General features: G+C 42.5%; 1 protein-coding gene across 2 annotated transcripts; it reads left to right on the forward strand.

Annotated features, from left to right (window-relative positions):
• The first annotated feature begins 996 nt into the window (after positions 1-996).
• Positions 997-26,961, forward strand: syt9a (synaptotagmin IXa). Of its 2 annotated transcripts, none has more exons than XM_048263694.1 (7): positions 997-1,587; positions 8,106-8,598; positions 9,844-10,399; positions 22,953-23,073; positions 23,465-23,636; positions 24,167-24,296; positions 26,164-26,961. In XM_048263694.1, the coding sequence occupies exons 1-7, from the start codon at positions 1,440-1,442 to the stop codon at positions 26,230-26,232; spliced, it is 1,689 nt and encodes a 562-aa protein (XP_048119651.1). In that variant the 5' UTR covers positions 997-1,439; the 3' UTR covers positions 26,233-26,961. The 2 variants fall into 2 exon arrangements, with proteins under 2 accessions (XP_048119651.1, XP_048119652.1); XM_048263695.1 differs by having other exon boundaries at positions 998-1,587; positions 8,109-8,598.
• Positions 26,962-27,209: the final 248 nt, after the last annotated feature.

Below are 27,209 nucleotides of genomic sequence, written 5' to 3' on the forward strand. Positions count from 1 at the left end.
GCTGGCGCTGTATTGCATCTGCAATCCATAGTGTGTCAAGATTAGATTTGGTTATATTGGGTGGTTCTTATCATTCTCGCTCACATGCTGCACACATCCATGGACACAGAACATGTGCATATTCAAGCACACACACACACACACACGCAGAGAGAGAGAGAGAGTATATATATATATATATATATATATATATATATATATATATATATATATATATATATTATATATTACATTCTGAGAGAGTATATTACATTCTGGACCAATGATAAGCATATGCCATATGCATCAGTTACACCTTAATTCCATCAGCTGCTTAATTTTGCATGCAGGCTACTGAAAGAAGTCACTATAGCCTACGTTTAATAGGCTTCTGCCAACCTCCACTAAAACAGGCTTGATATTAGACAGGAATATCAATAGGAGAGGGTGTTTCCCCATCATGTGGCAATGGATTAATCAAGGGCAAAACCATGTAGCATCTGTTTGCACGCGCGGATAAATTGAAACATATTTCTCCCTGTTAGGGTAACAGATGCTCTGCCACAGTTATATATATATATATATATATATATATATATATATATATATATATATATATATATATAAAATATATAATATATATATATATATATATATATATATATATATATATATATATATATATATATATATATATATATATATATATATATATATATAGATATACATACATATATATACTGTCTAGTCTGTGAGTTGTGGCATGTCCAAAACCAAAGGAAAAATTGTCTGGATAAGCCAAGAAGCTAATGAATTAAGCTAAACATTGTACAAGTAACAAGTAATTATTCCTGTAACTTCGATCTAAAATTAATTAAGTTTGATGGTTGTTTATAATCCAGGGAGATATCTTAATCTTTTTCGTAATGATGCGCAAGGTAAATTGAAGGCGGGTTGGAGACTTGTTTGCTGAGGCTGTACGTCATAGACGGAGAGACCGGGGATCGGTGTGAAAAGTGAAACACCGGAAAGCTCAATGAGAAAAAAGTGTGCGACGCAAGCACTGCTAATCGACATGAGCGCAGTCATTTCAGCACCGCGTTGAGAACAGACAGCGCAAAGCGGTGCGGAGAGTGTGTGTGCATGCGGAATCAACCAGTGGCACTTTCGTGTGGGACTTCGGTATGAGATGCAGCGAAGAAGAAACTAAATTAGAGAAATCAACTTCAAATCTATAGACTTAGAGGGATATTCGGGATCGCAAAGCTTGTAAGAGACATAAAAAAGATTTCCCACCGCTTGTTCCGCTACACTCGGCACTGAGCAACAATGTGGTGATCTGCAGTCTCAGATGCAGCTTGGCTGGTAACGAGTGTGGGAATTGGTGTCTGTTCCGGCGAAGGAGTGGTGCGGTGCTGCCGAGCGAGGAGCCCCTCCATTCAGAAGGATGCTCGTGGGAAATGCCTGGAGACAGAGAGGACGAGATTTGTCAAAAGGCACTAGAACTCTTGTCAGATCTCTGCTCTAAGGGCGAAGTACAAAATGATAATTGTTTGGATTTCATATACTATTTCCGAGACTTGGCCAGACCGAGGTACTCCGACTCAGGTAGGTGTCTGATGCTCGAATATTGCAGTGCCGGTACTGTCTTTTCTGTGCTATCATGTAGCCTATAGCTTAAAATCACTTTTTTTTTAAATAAAGTCAAAAAGTCATTTTTACCCATTTATTGAGTAAACGGCAGTAATAACTTGAATGATGCTGATCACGAAAGGACACACATGCATGCACGGACAATTTAAATCACAATAGACTTGTTGCATTGACTTTTAGCATCCCTCCAATAAGTGATAGCGGGTGTGCCGCTTAACACTTGTGCCATCGCCTTCCGCTTTACGTTTTATGAAATACTTTTCAAAATCAGTTTTAATTTCATTCATGCAAACAATGGAAATTGTGACCTACTGTATATGCCGAATTTGATATTTTCCATAAGGATAGAGAGAACAAGGACGGAGTCAACTGGCAAAGATTACCTAGGTTAAGCTCAGTATCAGTATAGAAGCGTTATTAATAATGACTGGCAAAGATAAGCTAGGTTATACTGTAGCTCAGTATCAGTGTAGAAGTACTACTACTACATCTTGCTGCGCTTCTGAAAATGAAGTCAAATGAAAGCGCGCTGTCGTTGGTTGCGAATAAGGACATTTAGGCAAAAGAGCGTCCCAAGCACAAGAGTGACATATCGCACTGCCCGCCATTATGTAGCCTAAGCATGACAAACTATATAGAATGAATAGCATTTTAAACTCTGTTTCACACACACACACACACACTCACACGCACGCATGCACGCACACATGCACTCTCATACACGTTTTCCCCGAAGAGTACGTGACCCATTTATCGCTCGTAAGCGTGTGATCTTGTTGTCTTCGTCGCGGAAGTGAGACAGCAGTACAGATGGGAGTTTTTTGGTCACCCTCTCATGCAAGATTAACTCTGAAGACATTGAGGCGCAAAGTGAGAACACAGCAGCATTGCGGTAGCTTTGGGAAAGACGGACTCTGAACAGGTCAGTGTGATACCAGCCCACGAACCCGTTTGCACGAACACAGAACATCCTCAAGGGTCTAAATGGTGTTTCATAAAATAGCCTACTATAAGTATCCAGGCGCCTTCTCAGTTCAATTAAAAACCAATAAGAAGACGGAATGGGGGGATGGAATGCCTGTTAGCTACCTGTCATTGTGAATTGGAATTAGAGGGACTTGAAATGGCACTAGGGTAACATGTACTGACAACCATGAATAAGCACTAATGACTATTGCAAAAATGAATCCTTTTGAACAATCAGATTCATATAATTGTGTAAGTATATTCATGGATCGGATACTGGACTTCATCTCTGACAGTGTAAATAAAACCCATTGGCATACATTTTTGATTATAAAGGTTTAAAATTTTAGATAATACTTAGAAGAAATGTAAACAGATAAGATCCAAGACAAGGGTGTAGCTGAGATATGAGGCATTGTCTTTCTTTACTAATTCCAGGCGTCTGTAAAAGCCCCACAGAAATGTTCTGCTGTGAGACTTCTGCTCGCCTGACCTGGACCCTGTTTGATATCCATTCCATGCCTGTATAAAGGCGACCTGAACCCTGTTCGATACCCATTCCATGCCTGTATAAAGGCTCCTGTGCTGAGCAATTATTTGAAAGACCTACATGCTCCTCACCATACTGACAGCCGTGAGTGGGAGGTAACGTTGTTGCATAGATCCACAATGGCTTAGTCTTTTCCCAAAGCCCCAGGCCTGGTTTTTAATAAATCACCACAGCTGGGAAATGCCTCTTCAATTTGGATGAGATGGATCAAAAGAACGTAGAGATGGAGACGGAGAGGATAGAGAGAGAGAAAGAGAGAGAAAGAGAGAGAGAGACCCTTGAAAATATTGAAATCCGCAAGCCATGTCAAATCCACACGAGGCAGAGGCTTGCCTGCCAGCCTGCAGTGTTCTCTTGTACCTCTCTGCTCCGTACACGTTGAAAACAACAGTATTTTCATATGGAATGGAAACTGATGCCACCAGATATCTCCTTCCAGCAGCACCATGAGACACAAGAGACTGCTTGTGACCAAGACTTTTCCAAGTCAGGCATGAAGAAAACAGATGCCTCCAGACAGCTGTGCTAGTAGTAGTGCAAATGTGTGGCACAGATATTTACAGTATACACACTCATGTACATGCTGGGGGTGGTGTGTGTGTGTGTTTGTGTGTGTGTGTGTGTGCGTGTGTGTGTGTGCACACTGTATACCGGTTGCTGAATGTGGTCTGTAATGACCACCCCAAGGGAAATTAAAACACATCTCTCAAAATCAGGTCAAAGTCAGTAAGTGGCTGTGTGACAGAAACTGACCTGTATAATGCCCACCATCATCATTCCCTCACAGGCTGGGAAAGATTAATCACTGTTTGAATGAAGGTGAAGGACAATGATCAAATTTCATCAGTGAAAAAAAAGATGTGGTCTTTCTACGACCTACGAAATATATTTCCATATGATTAAGGAATTATCAAGCTGTCTGAGGATACCAAAGATACTTCCAAAGTACAAGATACTGTTTGACCTCCTGTTGACTGCCTACAACATGACATGCACAGTATCTGATAGACTGCACAGAGAGTAATTTCAAATATACACAGAAGAGATGTTACATTCTTAGTGCTATAGGTAGGGGATTTCACACAGCAGCCATTCAAAAACAAAACCTTATCAAAAACAGAATCACTAACAAATTATCCTTTGTGGGCAAAAAACATCACCAACAGAACAGCCTTCAAGAGCATTTCACAGGGGTTATCAAGCAGGCACTTTCCTTCATGGGTGTTTCATTAAATTAAGCCCACGACACCCTCAGAAGGCTCAACAGTGGTATCTGGCGTCCCAGACCTGCCCCTCTCCACACTCATGATGGGCTCTCAGAAAACAACAACAACCAACAAATTCTTCGGTCATTCCTCTTCATTGCTGTGAGAGAAAGAAAATGGACTTATGGCAAAGAAAAAGAAATGGTGTGCAAGACTGTGTCTCATGTTTCCACAAACCTGTAGGAACTGTCAGCAGCACTAAGGCTGGTGTGATACACACGGCGCCCACAGTCCTCTTCTCCGCCCCAATGGAAAGATGGAGGCAGATAAACACCATAAACATTCCTTAACACCAACATCTCCGGAGAGTTTTGGAGTCAAACAAGCGTCTTTATCTTTTGGATTCCAGGCTTGATGCCCCACATGTCAGTTTAGTTCTTTGATGATCAATAAAAGGCCCCTGCCAGCTTTCTCATTCACATTCGGTCCACTCACAAGGTCTAGCAGAAAGACACAAAGGCAAGACTCATCTGGAATGCAGTTATGATTGTCCATACCTTCAGGAGGAGAGACATGCCTCCGTGTAAGGAATAAAACGAAAATTGAATGGATGTCAAAGACCCTGCCTCTCCATATATAAGATACAAAAAAGTAAACATTATGTCCAGAGAGGTTGAAAAGTAAATTGTATACCATGTCAAATGCCACAGATTCAAGTTTGAAACTGCTGTTGTTACAATCTGTCAGAATTTAAATAGTGTTGTGGATAATGACATAGAATATTACACCTTTGTCACAAGTCTTAATGGAAATGAGTAGACTTTCTGTTTTACTGAAATATATCAGAGTCTCAGCACAACTTGTTGTCCACATATAATATAACCAAATAGAATGAACCAAACTGATTAATTAAATTACTTTATTTTTATTCTGATCATTTTATCATAGGTATGGACAGTGACAGGTATAATGAATACCTAACCAACAGTTCCATGACATGTAGGGAGAAATCATGGGAGAATGTTCATGAATTAACTATGCACTTTTATGTTGTACAGCAATACAGAGGAAACCATAGGATATGTGGAAACAAAGACCAACACATGCATGTGTATATATGCAAACAAGTCTTCTATTCCTTGACTTGCAGGAAAATAACGTGGCCTCATTAATGAAAGCCCAGAGCTGTGAATATTGTATTGGGCTTTAGATTCTGAGGGAATATGTAATGCAGCAAACCCTCCCAGTAAATTTCCACTGGAATCAAAGGCATTGGGCCTCCCATGCTCTTGCGTACACACATTCATTTGGATTGCTATTTTTCTTCCAATAACACTTACCCTTTGGTTATTTAACTGAGTGTCGAGGATGTATCTAATCTTTATTCCTCAATCTAAACTGTTCATTGAACCAGGCAGTGAGACAATAGGCAGATGTCTTCTGTCAGATGGTAAAAACTTGTCTACAAACTGCTGAGCATCCTCCTCTGTCTCTATAGAGGCCAGGAGCACCCACAGAAACGAAGCTTAATTGACAAGAGAGAAAAATTAATTGCAGAAGCACTTTCTGATTTTTTTCACTTCTTTCGTTTGGTTGTTTTTTCCTGGATGAGAAATGGGAAGGCGTCCAAATAGATGGATAATTAATTGTGGTTGATGGCCTGAAATAAATAAGTTGACATCAAAATGAAAGATACTCAAACTAATTCTGTCATTATAGCACAGTTGCACTCCATTCCTTGGCACCATCTGTGAGAAATTACAGTTCAGTGGCAGGATTCAGAATTTTTAAAGTCCCCTTCACATAGAGGAGGAGAGGATACAAATCTGCATTTTATTCCACTTGGTGTCTAACCCCTGTCACAATCCTATAAAGATCCCTGCAGCTCTCAGGTTCAAGACGTCAGGGAGAACACTGAGCCAGCGAGGCTACCCCCTTCACAAAATGTTGCGTGGAACTTCTCATCGTCACCGCTCCCTGTGAAGCGAAGTGAGAGATGATTCAGAGATGTTGTTGTGGCTTCTTGCTTATCTGCTAACATGTGCCTCCGCGCCTGCAGGACTGCAAGGCTGTGAGTGCAGCGCTGGGTTAGATTATTCATAAGTGTGTTTCCAAATACTGCGTGTTTCCCTCAGCCTTCCATCAGATGAATTCTGCTCCTGCCGGTGACACAGATTTTAGGAATAGAAGTTTGAAGTTTTAGAATGTTGCCATTTGGTTGTGGTTTACGTCTTCTTTTCTAATCAACAGTTGAGTATATTTGGGTCAGATCCCTCTAAATGCAACTGTGTCACATATGCCACCTGGATAATATGCATGTTCCTTCATGACATGCCAATAATACATTTGAATGATTACTTTTCTGCTTTTTTCTTTCACTTTCTTTTTGACAAACTGATCCTGTATTCAATTGTTAGTAGCCTTTTTTAATTTTCAATTAAAAACACACTGATTTCATTAGAGCTGCTATCCGTTATAACTCACTGTAATGGTGACAGCAGCCCAGTGTTCAAAGAGCAGCTGTGGTTGCCGCGGCGCAGGCAAGTCAAACGCGGGGTGACGGCACACTCATCCGTGGAAGTTATTTTGAAAAAAAAAGTGTCTGGGGACTGTGAGTCAGCCTTGGAGTGCAGCAGAGGATATCTGAACAAACTCTGAAAAAGCCGCAGTAATGTCTGCTATCTCAGACGGTCCACTGTTCACAAGGGTGGAAGGGAGGCCGGGGACTCCCAAAAGTATCACTGGTGGGAATATTGCAGGACGACTGGCTATGCTGACTCCTTGATATTCATTGATATTTTCAAAGGATACTGTGTACTTTAGCTGATTTGGACTGTAGGTTTCATTTCTGTTCAGTCAACTAAAGCATTTGTGCAAATTATGCACATTTCATGCTGTAATGATTTTAATGAAGGAAAAAATAAATTGCTTGTTCCAATCAAAAAGTCTTTCTCATTTAATTTTGTATCAAACAAACATCCAAAATGTGTTCATTTCTCACTGATTGCTTGTTTGATTACCAAAAAAATCAAATGTATGCTCAGACAAGTTATTAACCTCAGTGATACTGGCATGAATGTTTTATAGGGCATTAACATAAAAGTTTACACCACAGCTTCTGAAACTTTGCACCTCAACCCTCCTGACCAGAGCAGATGGGTGTGAACAATGGGCAACTCCAGATACAAAACAACCTTTTAACCCTTAAAGGCGTGGGCAGAGAGGGTTAAATCAGAGTAAGAGTAATCAATGATCTTTGGTGTGGGTTTTTGAACATTCTAACATAAGATTCCGTTCCACAACAAGATTCTAAAATTCTATGTTGAATTCAATGAACCCAGAGCCTTTTAGATAGAATCTATCTATATGGCTCTGAATGAACCCAGATATCCTTTAGAACGTTCATTTTCCAACATTCCCGTCACACCTGTGTGATGGTACACCTTTGCTTTTCACTGGTATGAGTATTGTACAATGCTGTACATGTTACTAGTGGGCCCTATGCATAGGCAGTCCTAATGGGCCCCCATGCCCCCCCCCCTTATGCATACATTCCAGACTTTTCAAGGGCCCTCCCTCCCCTTTTGGCCCTAGTAACCAGTACTGGTTTCACCCCCAGTCCGACGCCTCTGCTCTGTGGGTGCATTTAGTGCTGCGTCTTTGCAAGTGGTCAGCTCAGTTTCCCTAATGCTGCAAGTCTCTGTAAGTTGCTTTGGTGTCTTAGAACTGCCTTCCCTTTAATCTTCTTTTAGCAGATGTGTCCGTGAGCCTGCTATCTCTGGTGGTGACGGCCTGTGGTTTGGCCTTGTTCGGCGTCTCCCTCTTTGTCTCCTGGAAGCTCTGCTGGATACCATGGCGGGAGCGAGGCCTTTCCTCAGCCACCAAGGAGCACCAGAGCCACCCCGAGCCCCCTCTTCAGCCCCAGGCAATCTACACCGAGGTGGACGCCGTCTGCGACAGGAGGGACTGCGCCCGCGGCTCTGTGGTGAAGGTGACGACGCCGACGCCATCGCTGGCGCCCACCACCGCCGTTCCGTCGGTGCCGTCGTCTCCGCCGCCGGTCACCACGCCGACGGCCACAGCGGAGGCAGCCATGAAGATCAGCCACACCTCGCCTGATATCCCCTTGGAGGTGCAGTGCAAGAGCCGGCAGAACTCCATCCACGGCGGGACCCTGCGGATGCAGAGGCAGACCACCGACCCAGCGTCCACGTCTGTGCGCTCCACGTCCCACACAGAGATCGGGTCAGTACTGCGTCAGTCACTCTCATGATCGAATTCCCAGAATGACTAATACTACTAATGCCATGCTTATGATGCCGAACACATTGCTGGTGGAGATAGCATGATTTAAGTGAAGCTGACTTGAGTTTTACCATTTAGCATCCAAGTGGGGTCACGCTAGTGAATAACCAGGGAAAGAAAAGAGAAAATTCAGGTCTCAGTGTGTGGGTCAAAGCAAGAGTTTTGCTCTATATATACAGTATATATTAAACTATATAATGATACAGCTCGAAAAAATTAAGAGACCAGTGCACATTTTTCTGATGTCATTTCACGATTGCTGAGTGACATTGGAATGAGTTGATGATCATATTCAAGTGTGCACTGGTCTCTTTTCCCTTTCTCCTTTCTCATTTTTTCCAGAGACTGCAGTACCGCAATGCTGCTGATGGAATGTAAATGTCAGTATTCAAACCTAAAAGCCACAGTGAAAAGCAGTAAAGAATAGTGAACAAGTGAAAGGCAACGAATAGATACTGTAGCTATGAAAGAGTTTGGGCTGACATATATTGTTTCCCAGCCCTAGAGAAGCATTTGTCACAATCTCTCAGGCCTGAGACCATCTTCAGGTCAGAAGTCCCTCCACTGAGTCAAGTGTATGGCGTGGACTCTTGTCAAATCATTCACACTTCTGTGCTGTGGACACTTGATGCGATACGTTTATGAGGAAGTACCGGAGGGGGTCAATTTGCACTGAAGCCAAAAGTTCCAGCCACAATGTTCCGCTCCACTCACCAAATCAGCCCAGATAATATGCAGACAGTGAACAGAACTAATTTTAAAACAGTGAAAATGTGCTGCAGCATTTACCCACGCATCCACCCATCCCCACCCCCCTGCCCCGCCATTCCTCATATCAATCTATTATGATTTCAAATTTCCATCCTGGCGTCAGCGTTCCCCTTCATTTTACCTTCAGGAGTGCCACTTTTTCCCACACTTTAGAAATACTTCCCTGTTTAAGGATTCCGCAGCAGTGCCGGCGTCGCTGACAGACAGGTGCGAGTACTCTCACCTGAGACGGATGAGACTCATCCATCCACAAAATGAACAGGAGGCTCGATGCAGTGGCTTCTCACCTGCTGATCCTCTCTCATCTCCCTCTATCCGCACCGCCCCCCATCAATCCCCCCACAAACCCCAGCCATTTAACTTCTCTTCTACCTGTTCTCTCTCTCCTCTCCTATGTCCTGATGGGAAAAAAAGGAATAATTCCATCCGCCGGCAGATGAACCTGTCCAACCCGGACTTCAACGTGGCGCAGTTCCAGCGGCAGGAGTCGCTGACCGGCATGAGCCTTGGCCGCCTCAAGCCCGAGCTGTACAAGCAACGGTCCCTGGAGGGCGACGAGAGCCGGGCCAGTGGGCGTGGCGGGGGCTGCGGCCGCCTGCACTTCATCCTAAAGTTCGACTGCGACCTTGAGCAACTCATCGTCAAGATCCACCGCGCGGAGGACCTGCCCGCCAAGGACTTCTCGGGCACCTCGGACCCCTACGTCAAGATCTACCTGCTTCCTGACCGCAAGACCAAGCACCAGACCAAGGTGCACCGTAAGACTCTGAACCCCATTTTCGACGAGGTCTTCCTGTTCCCTGTGGCCTACGGCGAGCTGCCCTCGAGGAAGCTGCACTTCAGCATCTACGACTTTGACCGCTTCTCGCGCCACGACATCATTGGCCAGGTGGTGGTGGACAATTTCCTGGACCTGGCTGACTTTCCCAGGGAGACAAAGCTCTGCAGGGAGATCCAATATGTGTCCTCGGTGAGTAAACCCCTACAGTACTTACTTACGACATCAGAATCAGAGGACTTTTGTCCAAGCAGGGTGCGATTTGTAGGGGGGGAAGGTGAGGATTTCCCCCCCTCTGGTTTTCCTACCTCTGCTAAATTATTTTTATCCACGGTGGGGACAACATTTATCCCCCTCTGCCCCTCATATTGATTAATGCTACTTCATATAAGTAAAGCGCTGCAACGTGAGAACAGTCTAGTAGGCTAGCCTACATAATAATCTGACATCAGAACGCGACCGTCTGCCGTCAGCACTCATGCTGCTGACACAGTGGTGGATAACTTAATTTGGCCTTGATCGTGCAGGACATTTCAGAATGTCAAGTGTGTAATCCATCATAAATGGCTAGTTTCAATGGAAAAGTTAGCTGGACAAATGAAAGAAAACGAGAAGGATTCAGTGAAGCATAATAATGTTTCAGAACCTTCAAAATTAGAAAACTGATGCAACTGAGATGGAGGACAACTGCGTAGAGAGTAGAACGTATTGGCCTATTGTCGAAGGAACTTACATTAAATGAGGAGATATTTGCTGAATGTCACAAAAAGTGTTACAGAAATTGCTTGGCATCGCTTATTCAATGGCTCTCTACCGAAACACCTGTAGTTTTGCGGAGGACGAACGAGAAAGCACTTTCGTTTGATAAATCAGCCAGTAGGCTAGGCCTAGTAGACAAATAACTTTTAGAAATAATCTGTACTGCAAAAACGAATGTTGGTGGGTATTTAAACTATCTAGTGGGTGTTTTAACAGCTGCAAGAAATAGAAACTTCATGGTCTTTACTCTTCACTGGTTAGGCAATTAACTAAAACTTATGATAGGCTATTTATTTTCTGTCCAGGCTCAATAAACACATTTATTTTTTCCACTTGCAATATGATAGGCTATTTATTTTCTGAAGGCTACAATAAAGAAACATTTATTTTTTCCACTTTTGCAATAATGCAGCAATGCTACTGAGCCTAAATCAGCAGGAGAGAAAATGTGTAGAGCTCACGGCGTGTAGCGCAATGTGTAGGCTATTTGGTTACCAACTAACACTGTTAGCCAATTCACTAACTTAAGACTTCAGTGCCATCATATACAACGTTTTTTTACACAACAAATACAGAAAGGATGGAGGCAGCAAAAGTAGAGTCATTTCAGATGGGGCAAGAACAAGGTGAATTTGTATGCTTGTCAAAACGTAGTCCTACCCTGCATTAGAGCTGATCATCATACCAAGCACACTCGCTGTTTAAAGTCATACACCACGGTAAACTAAAACTAAAATGTTACAAAGGTGGCAAAAATAATATAGGGTATTATTAGCCATGACATTACTAGGCTATGAATCGTTCGTTAATTTATTTTTTTTTTTTTGGGGGTTTACAAACTTATTCAAAATCATCCCCCCCTCTGGTTTTTACACAAATCGCACCCTGTGTCCAAGTATGTCGACATACAGTATACAAGGAATCTGGTCCTGTTTTTCAGGCTGTTAAGCAACATACAGATACAATGTGCATACAATATACAGGTAATATGCAGCGAAAAAAGCCTGACGAACCAGACCCACATCAAGATCAAGATGTAGAGTCTGGGAACTCATCATTCACAGTGCTCAATCCGAGGTGGCGGGATAAATGGTTCTCTTTCAAATTCCCTCTGCACGCAATAGGATGGCGCTACAACTCATGAGTCCCGTGCGTTTTCCCACCAGCGGTGCTAGTTGGCTAGTTGATCAAACTTTTGCCAACTTAAAAAAGCTTAACTCGTGTCGCGTTGTTTGCCAGCGGCAGCATCCATCTTCTTTGTTTTCAAGTAGCAGGGAATTCACGCGGAACCGTCGCAACTCTGCAATTAAGTCCGCCTACCAACTCCATAAAAGACGTGATTGGCCTGAATGAAGTTTAATTTTTCCAGCTCGCAAGTCAACGGAGAGTTGCTAGACTAGCCTGGCTGCAAATTACATTTGCTGCCGCTAGGGTGCGTCAAGATTTCTAGGCTACAGCAAATATGCATAAAGTGCATGAAGTGCAGTGCGACATTTTATGTGTGCACGGCAATTACTCTACACTCTCCCTCATAGATACACAAACTGCTCAGCAACACACTGGTGGCTGATTAGACTCTCAGAGAGGAGAACTTTTGAAGATATTTTTGTCAGTCAGTCAGAGTTTCTGAAGTCTTGAGACCTTTAGAGCCGGCCATCTGTGAGGCACTTGCAGTCGTGGCTGCACTGAGACGAGAGCAGGCACTGGGTGTTAGCGATAATGATGCAAAGTAATGGAAAGAGTGCAGGCTCCCTGCTGTCAGTGCCGTGGCCTCCTGCATTAAGCAAGGCTTTACTCTAATGAGACAAAAATATTGACACGGCACTAGTTACAATGCAAATGCTTGCAACGCAGTCGCCATGGTGATCATGGTAGATGAAGCTACTGCGTGTGTGCATACCCCCTCCCCCCCTCCTCTTGACTCTCCTCTCATCTGTAGAAGTCTCAGCAGTCCTTTAACATCACTCATCGTAGCTTTTTCTTCTCTCAGCGGCTTGGTCTGTTATATTCTGTGTCTTTTCCACTCCTGGTTTTACTCTTTACTCAACAGGGGAATGTGTCTTGTGTGCTGGTGAGTTCTTGTCATTATCCTGTATTTAAACAGAACACTGCCTTCCCTGTGCATGTTTGAGATGGTGCCCATGCCAAACGGCTGATCGCTCTCAATGCTGAATCCGTGTTCTGCCAAATCAAACCTGGTATTCTACATCTTTCCACACAGCCTCTGGTTGCTCTCTGCCTTCGAATTTGATTCATGTTTGGGATAGGCTTGATAGATTTGGGTTATGGCCCCCTCTCATTTCATGACGGCACAAGCAATCTGTTCCAGCCTTTCTCTGAGGGCATGAGTGATGGAGGGATCATATTTGGTCCTGGCATCTGATCTCCAGGGGGGAGAAAGCTAAATGAAGGGGTTGTCAGGTTGATGGGAGCCTTAAGGCACAGGGCACAAGGCCTCAGCCCTAAACTCTCAATGGGCCTCCACCTTTTATGTGACTGGTACTGCTCCACATTCTGAATTACTCGCTTATTAGGGTCTGAAATGTTCACCGTAAAGCCACCGTATATTGAAATTCCCTGGGGAATACAGCAGTGCACACAGAGCCAACGCTCTCCACCTCTCCCTGTGGGTCTTGCGAAGCTGTGGAAGCATTGATTATGTGCCATAGCTTATTAAAAATGGACATGGCACCCATCTGCTCTCCTTTCAGCATTCGTGTTTAAGGTCAATTAATTTCAGGCACCCAGCAGTCCTTTGGAGTCAATACAGATCCAATACTTCAGTGGCTTTGCGCTAATGAAGACAGTAGTCACTCGTACCACGACAGTGATAATGAGAGCCTTCCTTTTGAGCCCACAGCTATCAATCCATTTTGTGGTTTTGGCATCCATACTTTTTCAGTCATGGATGGTAAGACGTTACCCATGGGAGACATTTATAAAAATCAGTCCAATCAGTTCTGCTTGTCCTTCTAATCTGCTTCAAATAGGAAATAATAAGGATGGGTGAAATTGGTGTATAATGATAAGCTTTTGTCAGCTGTTTTCACAATATGGCTTTAGTTGTAGAACCAGAAGTCTTTGAAAGACTGTAATTTCAGTTATTAACTACTACGTCACAATAACAGCTAACACACTTTTTTCTCAGATTTTTTGTCCTGTTAATCCATATGTGTGTTAGTAGTTCACATAGTTTAAGCTTTGTATTCTCAATGTGAGTGCTGTCTAGTGGACGTAAGTGGCAAATCTATACTCAGAGGTTTGTGTGGCAAAAAAATCACAAATGCAATCACGGTACAAGAAAAAAATACATGTCTCCTCAACATATCTTTCTTCTTGGATTGGATGCTTATACCAAGTGTACCTAAGTCTGTTTTCTTCAACCCCTTAATTCCATTCCAAATCATCACTTTGTGACACTATTGTGTGGCTTTTTGGCACATGCACGTCACACACTTTTTGTGTGACTTCATTGTATTATTTCACGGCACTCCAAAAAAAAATCTGGCTGTGATGCGACAAAGGGGAGGGGTGAGTCTCAATGATTCCGGAGAGTAATTAATTCATGACTGATGCACACTCCCTGTCTCACCACCTCTCGTAGTGTGGTGGAGACAAATGATTATGGCACTGGAACCGTACACCCCCAACCTTACCACCCCCTGCCACCACCCAACCTTTTCTCTTCCCATCTCTCTTTTCCCCCATCATGTCAAGGTCTCCCATGGAGACCTCTTGACTCCAGTGTGTATTCAGCCCCTTAGTGTGAAACGGGGCAGAATTTAAATGGCTCCTTAGTCCACATCCAGTCATAATGGACCGGATGAAACGCCAGGGAGACCTGACACACTTTGCTGAATATTTCATAGGATTCTGCAAACAGTGATAAGCTGTGAGTCCATATTATGAAAGTGAAGCCTTTAAGCATCTGGGTTGAATTGAATTTGGTCATATCATGGCTTACTGTAGTCTCTGGGGACCAACAGAAGTACAGTTATCTATTGTCGGTCTCCCTTTGTCAAGTCCAAGAAGCTGGATCCATTCTTCAAATCTACAAGTCTCCTTCGGACTTGATCATAGAGTACCTGTGAATCTCTGAAACTAATCCAGTTTTCATGTGCAGAATCATTGGCATAACTGCAGCTTTATGTGTGTCTTTTCAGCTTGTATAGTCTCAACACTTCTGTGCTTTTGACAGTGGCAACACATTGACAAATAAGTCTTTAGCGCAGCCTCACAAGATTTCTCAATATTGTTTGCACTGCCAAGAACAAAATGGCTCCCAGTAGACCTCGGCACAGCTAACCGCTCAAAAATGTGACCCAAAAGATATTACCACATCATGTTCTAATACATCAAGTCTCCTGGGGCGCAACAGGGAATGAAGAAATAAAGCCCGTCTAATCCACCTTTATCCAACCAGTGTTAGACCAAATAATGTGCAATAAAACAGGCTGATTACGGAGTCTTACCATGCGCCTGCTATGTTACAGAAATATTCCTATAGTGATGAAGGGGTTTAAGGACAGGAGTTGACTTTTATCTAATTAGGCGCAGGATTAGTGATTCATCAAGTGACTCAGTCGATGATTTTAAACCTTCATCCAGCCCACTGCAAACAAATCATACTGATGAAGCCGTCATATTTCCCTCTCCTGGTATTTTGAGCCTTGCAGCATGAGTCGATGGAATAGATTTGCATGAATAGGGATTTCAGAAGGCCTATGAATTATGTTGTTTTTGCCTTTGGAATTAATTGCATGTATTTCCTCATCTTAAGCATCTCTCTGTGGTTTGTGGTACATTAATTACTGTTTATTTAGATCACTTACTGAAGGCTACTGTAAGGGCAATCTCTGGTCAATATAGTATGCCAGTGTATAGAAAAGCTGATACTTTACTGGTATACCGGTAAGTGTTAAACCCTGACTCAGGCGGGCACTGTTATCGTATGAAATGCATTTGATGCATGTGAGACAGACCATGACATAAGGAATGGGATTTGCTCTTATTGGACTTAGCAGGAGCGTTCACATTTCTCAATTCATTTAAAACCAAAGATGCATAATGGTGCAATAACAAGCTCTGCGGCAGAGGAAGAGGCTGACATATATGCGGTTTGCTTTCGGCCTCAAGTGAATGCCCATGCACATTGCAAAGGTAAATGTCAATGTGTGTGTCATTCTAACACGGGGACTAGGAACAGCCTGGTGCCAAGAGACTGGACTCAGCTAAAGAGGCAGCATATGTGTATAACCCCCATTTTCTCAAAATGTATTGAAAGCCAGAGATGCACACTGAGTAATTTGGATTTTGTGCAGTGCATAGTTTTCTCTCAGATTGTGATTGTTTCACTTCATATGCTTCTCAAAATGCTGGTTTGCATGGATGATGCCAACACAGTGTTGATGTTGTTTTGCTTTTCCCTAGATGATTATACTGTAGCCTGGATATGAGACTCTCTGACTTTGCAGCGGAAGTATGTACTGTAGGCGGAGCCAGGCTAAGATGTCATAGTAGGCTACTAGAATGTAGTAGGCATAAGCTCGGAAAACCATAGCACAGTTAAAATATATATATATATTTTTACTTTTAGACCACTGTTTTGTATTTGTATCTTTGTAAAGTCCTTATGAACTCATTTTTCGTAAAATGTACTGTTTGCTTATCTGCTAAGTAGCCTTCAGGGGCTCCTGGACTGTTAGACTGTGTGCAGCCTGAGTGGGCAGAGGGCCATGTTACCGTGGTAGCAAGTGAACTGCAAGAAATAAAAAGCCGCAGTGACCTTTTCTCGATGAGGAAAAAAAAAAGAAGGAAAAATAATAACAGTACAATTGTGGGTGTGTGTGTGTGTGTGTGTGTGTGTTTATAAGGTGTGTGTGGCACAACACCTGCGGGACTCAACAGGGTGCAGAGCACAGATCTAACTCCTCTTATCTGTGCCACAACCCACTCTGTGCCCCCCAGCGGTCCACCGGAGAAGCTATTAGGAAATTATCTGCAAATGTCAGAGGCACAGCAGCACTGTCTGAGTGACTGGTTGGCTTAGGGACAGTCCTGCAGTCTGGAAAAGGGAACACATTCTGCCTTGTATTCATACCTGAATCATATCAGTTTGATGTAGAGGATTAACTGCTTTTTAAACAGGCTTGGCTATTCTTTATGATGTCCTTCAGGCTTTCGGGGAGATTTAGAGTGTGATATATATGAATCTCTTTGTATTGTATTTCTGCTAGAGAAAAAGACATGTCTAATTTTGGATTAAGCTGAATTCATTCGCAATTCGCAAAAAGCATTGCCATTTTTTTTATCCACTTTGCATTAGGGGTCTTAAGAGATCGTTGAGAAATTTATTCTACGTGTGTGATGAAATGTCTGAAGAGAAAGTCTCACATTATCTGGGAAGTTATTTTCGGAGCATGTGTTAATTGAGCTGTTACTTTCTACAAGGGAGCTGATGTGGTGTTAAGATCTATTACGAGAAAGAAGAAAGGAGAAAGGGGGCTAGTCTCCAAAGCGTCACGCACACACACACACACACACACACACACACACACACACACACACACACGCACACACACACACAGAGGGAGATGCAGCCCCTGAAGGGATGGGAACTTGCTGTCACCGTCATTGAAAGAATCCACTTATATACATGTGCTACAATCTCTAGAGCAGGCCTAATGCACCTACTCAAAGACGCATGCATGTGTGTGTGTGCGTGTGTGTACATGTACCTGTGTCTGCCTGTGTGTGTGTGTGTTTGTGTGTGTGTAAAGAGGTGGCAGGTGGGTGTATGGTGTCACGTCCGTCTTAGAGATAGCAGTCCCCCTGTCAACACTGAAGCCGTTTTCTCCTGCATTAAAAGGCGACATGTAGTCAGTAAGATTAGATCACAACCTGTCGCATCACCTGCTGTTAGCGCTGTGATTCGGCATGGATGTGTGGCGGCTCACCCGCCCTGTGGTGAGCTGTGTGCTTGCCACTCGTTTAAATGTCACACCGAAGACATTTCAAGACAAAAGGAGCCCGCTGCGCGAGCAGGATTAGCCCAGTGGCCAAAATTTAATGGGCCTCTCTGTGAACGTTTGTAAAGAGCATTTTGACTTTTTGTCTCTTCCTGATAAAAAAACAACTCTGACTCTGTGACTCTTCCAACTTCCCATTTCAGGACTTTTTTGCCGCAGAACCTCTCCCAAAGGGTTAAATGCACAGTGCCTCAAGTCTCAGTCCTCGGTCTGCACATTTGTACTGTCTCAGCAGGAGCACGTGTGGAGATTAGTTTTCAGAAACAAGAGCGATGATATCCACGGCTCCTCCAGATGTTCCGGAAAAGGTTATCTGATTTGGCCCATCTGCTGAGTGCTTTATTTCCTGGGCCCCTCAGCAGACTCCATAAGCTCCAGCCAGCTTAGCTAATTTGCTAGCTAGCAGTTTTAATGTTGACCTATTCTCTGACATGAACCACAGCTCATTTGGAGGAGCTCGAGCAATTAGGGGCTCTGTGACGATGCCAACTGCTAATAATCTGGAGCCAGTTACTCCACTGCTTGTTTTCACCAGGCTAAGGGCTGGACATTTATGACTTTATCTCCTTTCTGTGAGTTTGGAGTTGCAGTGTCCTGAATGAAATTAATTACCACAGAAAAACCATAGCATTCTTAGCATTAGAACAGCAGGACTAGCCTGATGTTGTCATACTCAAATTCTAGTCAGAATATGAGTCTGATACGGCTCCGTTGGGACGTAATTATGGGGCGTGTTTCAACGGATACGTGGGGGAATGCTTCTGCACTCAATTGGATAGACCTAACCAATCAGAGCAATGAAATAGCTTACAGTGAGATGTAGGAAGAACACACGAAACATCCTTCTTCTCCACAAATGCCTTAACATTGTTTTCTGGTCTTTTGTAAACGTTATTGTGCTGTCAATATCGAATACATCACTCATTAGCGAAATCTAAGAGATACATAGTAGGGTAGGCTATTAGGAAAAAACTGATAGCCTATATCTCCTCCGTTTTTAAAAATAATTCTGTTGAACACTGATATGCTACAAACATGTTATAAACAGCTGGGAAGGGCTGTCGCCAATCCCTCGAACAGGTGGTCAATCAGAGATTTCAAATGAACGAGGGAACAATCACAATGTCACAATGCAACACGCTGTTTTCCCTTGATGAAAGTGAAACCATGAGTTTTTCCACATCTCAACTTTGGCCAAAGTTTTTAGAAATAATTGTTTTCAGTGAACGGAGCAATGCCAGACCGAACTTCCCGACCTCAAATGTTGTGGGCGGGACTAAGTTCGGCTGGCACCCATGCTAGAACAGGACTATAAAATGTGAATAAATGTAGATATGCACAGTATGATACAATGTCAGATGTGTTTACACTTGTTATTGTGGACGATGCTGTTGTTGCACTACTGCACTCAAGATACTGAGCCAAGATACTGAACTACCCAACCCTGTCATTTCCTTCCCTTCTCCTCACTCTCTAGGACAGGCCATTCCATCAGCTACTCTCCCTGGTCCTCCCAACCTCCTTTCTCTGTGGAGCAAGAGAAGGCCACTAGTTGTTATTAACCTTGCCCCCGGCAGGGGAGAGGAGAGTACTGTAATCGGGTCCATCCATCTAGCCGTCCGTTTATCTCCGTTTCTCGTCCGTTTCTAGGTCCTATCCACATTAAGCCGGGTAAATATGAATGTGCATAATTATTTCTCCGTTTAGCCCTTCTGTCCGCATAAGCATAGCGTATTCCGACACTGAAAACTGTACTTTTGGAAAAAGATATCTGAGGTGGAGAAGGTTTGAAAACTGGAATCTGAAAACTGAAGGTCTGAAAACTGAAATCTTCATTGTCATCAAGATTGACTGAACATGAAGCTCTTTTACAGCAATGCCCTGAGTTTACAACCAAAGAGAATCAAACAAAAACAATTATGCGCTAAACGGAGCGGCGTGACTCGCAAGCGTACCCGAAACTAGCACAGACAGACATGAACAAACAAATGAGCAAATAGGCCTAATAAACAGTAAAAATAAAAACAAACAAATTAACAAATAGGCCCAATAAACAGTAAAAAAAAAAAAAAAATCCAGGTGCTGGACGGAGCAGCGTGACTTGCCAGCGTACTCGTGACCCAGCACACTTATTTGAAATAATTAGGCTATAACAAAAAATTATAAATGTTAATAAAAATATAATAATAATAATAATAATAATAATAATAATAATAATAATAAAGCAAAAAAGACAATTCACAAAACAATACAAAATACACACACACACAAAATGAAATAAAAATAGGCTAAATCATGGGCATTGGTGACTCTCCTGGCAATTGAACAAAGTGTACATTGTAGTGTGCACAGCTAGGGGAACCGGAGAGTTGAGTTTCCTATTAACGTTTTTCATGTGACATATTCTAGGTTCTATAGCTTTGTTTACATCCACCTGGTAGGCAAGGGACACGTTGAACCCATTGAACATCGTTGTCTGCAGCTGCCTTTCAGTAGGCTACATCTTTGTATTTCAGCAATGTCAACATTTCAGGCATCAATAAAGGTGATGATGAAACGTTATCCCATTGTTCAATATTTGATAGCCTGTCACAGGAACGTTATTACGCTAAAATCGCCCTGATTTGGTGCATTGATCTGTATGGGAGAACCTGCATGTAGGCTAGCCTAATGGTACAGTATGTAGCCTAACTTTTTTTCTCTGTTCAAAACTCGGTTTACACGAAGACGATGGATAGACTTTCTTAGAAGCTGTGAAATTTGGCCAGAAAGGAACATGTCTTCCCTCTGAAAGTTGACACAAAATCAAACAATATTTGATCATTTAACTTTAACTGAACAGCGACAGGTTTTGGTAGGCAGTAGACTCAGCAGACGTTAAAGGAGAATTCCGGTGTGATATTGACCTAAAGTGTATTGAAACATGATACCGAGTGTGAACCTATGTCTCATAGCCCATCTCGGCTTGTCCCCTGCACTCCAAAATCTGGCGCTAGTTAGCCGATGCTACCAACAGCTTTTTCAATAGTGGTGCTTCGGCATCGGGCTAGCCATGCAAATAAATCACTGTTTTACACCCATTTTACGAGGCTCAATGTATCTCCACACTTCATTGGGAGACTTCCGAGGGCCCTGACATTTAAAACGAGACATTGAAAACTTTGAAAAAGCACTGGTAGTTTACTTACAAGACGATTTATACAGACAGTATCTTCACGAAGTTTAGCGTTTGCAGCCATCTTGAATTTAGTCACGATAAAGTCGAAAGCAACGAAAGTAAGAATGAACAGGTATGATAAGGGATCAGATTCCAAAAATAATTCAGTGGAAATGCATTGATTCCAGTTGCTGCTACTGGAAGAAACTGGAATCCATGCATTTCCACTGAATTTCCAATGAAAGTCATGAATACGTTCACACTCGGTATCATGTTTCAATACACTTTAGGTCAATATCACACCGGAATTCTCCTTTAAAACGGTACAGTTATAGCCAGCGTCAGTCAGCATCATGTAGGCTAACATTAATGGCGTTAAAGTCATGAATCATGAAACATATTATAACATTAAAGACGATCTGCATGGATATAACCACCCAGAAAAACTCAGAATGTGAGTGATAAAGTTTATTAATTGTATGAAACTCTTTATTAGTTATCCATTGCAGCATCGGCTATATTAGGTTATGCTAGCTCAGCCTTTAAATATGCTGTTATTTTGGTCATGTTGGCTTGATTAAACGGGTAAAGATAATTCATAAACTGCTTATTTCTTACATGACTGAAGCAGTACCTCCTATTTCAACAGTGGAGTTTGAGGTTGCTGTGTTAAGTTGTGCGTGATTGCGAAACAATTCATAGGATCAAATCAGTTTATTTTGACATATGGGTTAAACCTGATCTGTAGGCTAGCACATAAGCCTATTCTGTTTTCATTTATTAGCATTTGTTGTGATTATATAATGATATACACTCATGATAACTTGAAATAGAAGGACAGAAGATAGGTGATTGATGTGCATAAGCATGAATTTCACGAGACAAATTAGAACAAACTGTTCCGGTAAAAATATTCTTGCCATGTTTAAAATGCTGCACTTTTCCCCTTCATAGCCTATCTCTGGCAATTCATTTTGGATGACTGTAGATAGTTGTATTTTAGCCTACGCTACACCATAAGGCCATCTTGAGAATAAAAGACTTCACAGCTGCTAACGATCATCCTCCACAACCATGAGGATGGCTAAACGGTCGTTCGTCGCCTTTTTGCTTCTTATTGTAAAACCAACGGTTAGGGCCTACACAAGTGGTCGGCATCCCGGTCAATATTTGATATTAAAATGTCAATTTTGAAGCTATTTGTAACTATGTGTATCCTATGCCATAGACCTATGCAACCCGACTGTTGTAGGCTTGCCTGCACTCTACCACTCTAGTTGTAAACAAACGGTGACGTAATATTAGAACGGAGGTGCAAAACCCTTTCAAGAGAGTTCCATTATCAGCATCATAGTTGGCCCCACAAGACTTCCTTTTTAACATTTCATATGTTATCTTAATGCAGAGGAAGTAGATTGCCCAAATACAATGTTCAAGCATTGTTTTTGTTTTTATTGTTGAAAGGGTCTATACCAGAGCCATACCTTTATATGGCTCTGGTCTATACCATACAGTGGGGTGCAGTTGCCATGACACTGATAAATGTTAGAGTTCCTGACAACACTAACAGCAAACACTTCCATGGTGTTCTGGTGTGGATGCAAATCTTTTGAAAAATGATGCAAAACGATAATGGCAATTTTTAATTGCAAATGTGCACATTTATATGTACCCAGTTCAATGTAGACACAGCCCTAGTAAGAATGTTGACAGGTGTATTTAAGTGATAATGAAGATGTGCCCCATTTATAAATTTGACATTGGTATGTGATGCTGATGTGTGTCCTTGGTGGCTTCACAGGACAATGTGGATTTAGGAGACCTCATGTTCTCACTCTGCTACCTGCCTACCGCTGGACGCTTGACCATCACCATCATAAAGGCTCGTAACCTCAAAGCCATGGACATCACTGGAGCATCTGGTAATACACACACACACACACACACACACACACACACACACACACACACACACACACACACACACACACACACACACACACACACACACACATGAATACATACATACACACACACACACACACACACACACACACACACACACACACACACACACACACACATGAATACATACATACCCACCTGCACATAGAATGCATTAATGCACAGAGAAATTGACTGACTAACCTCAAAGCCATGGACATCACTGGAGCATCTGGTAATACACACACACACACACACACACACACACACACACACACACATCCACATCCACATCCACAGAAGCATCAGAAGTCATAAGTTTCCAGTTCCAGTCAATACAATGCAGATGATTTTTCTGTTCTCTTGCAGACCCTTATGTGAAGGTGTCCCTAATGTGTGATGGCAAGAGGCTGAAGAAGAGAAAAACCTCCACTAAGAGAAACACACTGAATCCTGTCTACAATGAGGCCATAGTCTTTGATGTCCCTCCAGAGAATATCGATCAGATCAGTCTCCTGATTGCAGTAATGGACTACGACCGGTCAGTCTCATGCCATGTCCATCTATTTTCCTCTTTGTATTTCAATCTTTGTCCAAAATGGCATCAATTATGTTTTATCAATGCTTTACCTGCAGCTTTTAAACCTGCAAACAGTCAATAGATTTATTTGATATATCCAGCCTGTAGATAACTGCACATTTTATTTCTCAAATTGGGCACAATGAGTCGAATAACAGGCAATTCTCCAGAACACCAGAAGTCTTGACCTTTTGATTCAATCAAATTGTTCAGTGGAGATGCTGAACATCCCAGAATAAGCTAATTTGATCGATATACGCCTCAAGAATAATGAGAACTCCTGGATGCAGTCAGATAGATGTTGAATGGCCTTGGCAATCTCCTTTTCCCCTTTACTTCTCTCACTCTGTGTCTTCATTTTTTCCTTGTTTGTGTGTTTGTGTGTGTGTGTGTGTGTGTGTGTGTGTGTGTGTGTGTGTGTGTGTTTGTGTGTGTGTGTGTGTGTGTGTCTTTTCAAATCAATTTCTGTTCTGTTTTTGGCCCGTTTACAGTGTAGGTCACAATGAGGTCATCGGTGTGTGTCGGGTGGGTAACGATGCCGAGAGCCTGGGCCGGGACCACTGGAGTGAGATGCTGACCTACCCCCGCAAACCTATTGCCCACTGGCACCCTGTCGTGGAGGTAAAGCACTCCTTATTCATGTGAGAACTCTGAGCTGAGATGGAACTACTACAGGACGACTGCAGAATTGTTCTTCTTTTTTAATGCATGGGCTTGTAGCTTCTTGGCAGATGTGAAATTAGGCAGTGGAATGAATATGAGGTCCAAATTGTTGGCATTCGATCAGAGAAAATATGCAATTGACTGTCTTCAAGGATCCATCCCACAATTAGCATCAATTTACATGACTAAGGAAGTCTGCCACAAAAGAGCCTGTGGTTTGTTAATGCAAGGTTTACTCAACACAAGCACCCACATGTGCATGATATGTGAATTGTCTATTTACAGAATTTGCCTCTATGTTAAAAAGAGAGGTTGTGGTGCAGGATTACATCATGCAAGGCACATAGTCTCGAAGTTGCATCTTGACACACAGTTTCCAACCATAAACATCATTCATCACATTCAGAATCAATATCTTGAAAACCTTCAGAAAATCGGTACACTACAAACCCATCTGTAGCCTAGTGCAATGGTGATACCTCTGGAAGCCACTGGCAAGCAACTCTGTAATCTATTTCATTTCAGTGACTTTCTTACCAGACCAGACCAATTGAATTTTGGGAAATTACCTATATTCACGTTATATTAGGTTGACTGTGGAGGCAGCTGTTAAGTGGTGTGTAAAGCAATTCTGCCAGCCATTTGGAGCACGAGGGAGAAAAAAAGAAAGGCATGTTTTGAACACAGTTGACCTGCTCACTCATGCTTAGCTTAATGAGTTATTTGTGTGTGCTTCAAAGGCATTCCCGCTTCTCTTGATGTAACATGGTAAACTTACGGGGCCAAGGACGGAAGAGGGGTTAGGGGAGACATAGACAGAGACAGAAAGAGGAAGGAGACGAGCTGCGGTGCGGTGCGGTGTGGCAGGGGGATACAATAAAAAGGCAATGTGAGTGAGACAGATGTGGTGTAGCAAAGAGACACAGTCAAAGAAGATGTACTGTACAAGGAGAGAGAGAGAGAGAGAGAGAGAGAGAGAGAGAGAGAGAGAAGGCAGGCTGATGTTTTATCTGGTTGCTGCAGGGTCATTGGCTGTCGTATTGCCCTGAAATCCCAGGCCGAACCGATGGGAAGCTCATCTATTATTTAGCAGTGTGCATCCCAGGCCATTTGAGTCAAGGTTGCACTGCCTACACAGGCCCCAGTTTTCTTCAACTAGACTCGTATTCAAAACATTGTTGTTGGTCTTACCGCTTCAAAAAGAGCCCTATTTTAAACTCTGTGTATTTTAAACAGCTGTAGTGCGTTTCCAGCAGAGAACCAGAGATGCTCTCTGTTGGTGGAAGAAATTCATACATTCCTTTTAGGTAGGGAATAATAATTGTGGCGGCAAGACGCGGGAGAGAAAAACAAAGGAACAGGCAATTTATCATAAGAGGTGGAACTGGCTCTGGACAAATAGCAGTGAGAAAGGGAAGGCAGTTCTGTCCTTGTAGATAACTGGGTATATGGCCATGAAGGCAGCTTGTTTAAAGCCTTTGTGTTGCCTTAGAGAGACAGAAAAGGAATCATTACTCTCACAAAAAAAATGCTTTTTTAACGACCACTTTCAGAGAACAAAATTCAAGACAGAACATATAGTTAAATGTATATAAAACTGATTCAGTACAGCATATACTGTATGTTTGTTCTTGCCTTCATGTTAATGACCTGTGCATCTGTTCCCAGGGATTTATTTTACTGTACTTTTCACCATGTCTTCAGTTTGTAAAATGACATGTTTTGCAAATGCTAATATACAGCTGGACAGGAGGCCTTGAGGAGAATGACCAGAGCTTGATAAATGTCTATTGATCCAGCTTATGTTTCTGCTTTCCCTCCACAGTATCAGGGGAGTGGCAGCGGAAGTCAAGGAGGTTCCTGCAACTCCCTCAAAGCACCTCCCTCACCCTGACCAGTCCTGACCCGCACACATGGCACCGTGAGCAAGCAGAGAGAAAGAGAGAGAGAGCAGAGAAAGAGAGAGAGAGAAAGAGAGAGAGCAGAGAGAGAAAGAAAGAGAGAGAAGGGAGGAAAGGGAACCAAAGCCGCTTGGACGAGACCAAGGCTACAGCTACAAGAGTGTGGAGGCTGATGCTGAATCCTGAGAGAGAGAGAGAGAGAGAGAGAGAGAGAGAGAGAGAGAGAGAAAAGAGAGAGAGAGAGAGAGAGAGACAGTCACCACCATGGTCAGACCCCAATGGGACGATAACTTTGCATGGTCGCTGCGGATTGCCTAAAAGTTGCATGTTGAGTGGCATACAGTGTGGTTGTTTGTTTTCCTCTGTGATGTGATGAAAGATATGTGACGATTGTCCAGAGCTGTCACAACAGTTTCATGTCAGCTTCAGTCTGAAACTACAGTCAATGTTTTCTACCATAGTCTTGATACCTGTTTTTATTGGAGTGTCTCTGTATCACATGTTGTTCTAAAGGTTTCGTCCAGTTGCCATGGTTTCCTGAGGACACAGTGCATGAATCAATTTAGGTGGGGTACTCTCTGTTTTTCCTTTTTTTTTGTTATGAAACGGAATGTGAAGTTTTGTTATAACATCTAATGGTGTTAGATGAAAGTTAATTTATAGACTTTGCAAGTAAAACTGTCCTAAGAAACTGTTATTAAACACATTTCTTTTCTTAAAAAGGGTCTCATTATTTTGAAACCACTCATACATTCAGTGTTTTTAAACGTACATCTTACCCTAAAGATGAAATTCTTAAAACGATCCTGATATCTGGACTATTCTGAGAGATGGCAAGTCAGAGAGAACACAAATACAGTATGCAAAAACATATATTACTAATTACTTTGGCATGCAAATGAATTTACTCTGGCTGAAGGCAGTTGAAAATATGGAATATGTAGTCTATGCAGAGTTAGATGTGCTCATC

Source organism: Alosa alosa, chromosome 14 (genome assembly GCF_017589495.1).
Source record: "Alosa alosa isolate M-15738 ecotype Scorff River chromosome 14, AALO_Geno_1.1, whole genome shotgun sequence".
Lineage (NCBI taxonomy): Eukaryota > Metazoa > Chordata > Actinopteri > Clupeiformes > Clupeidae > Alosa > Alosa alosa.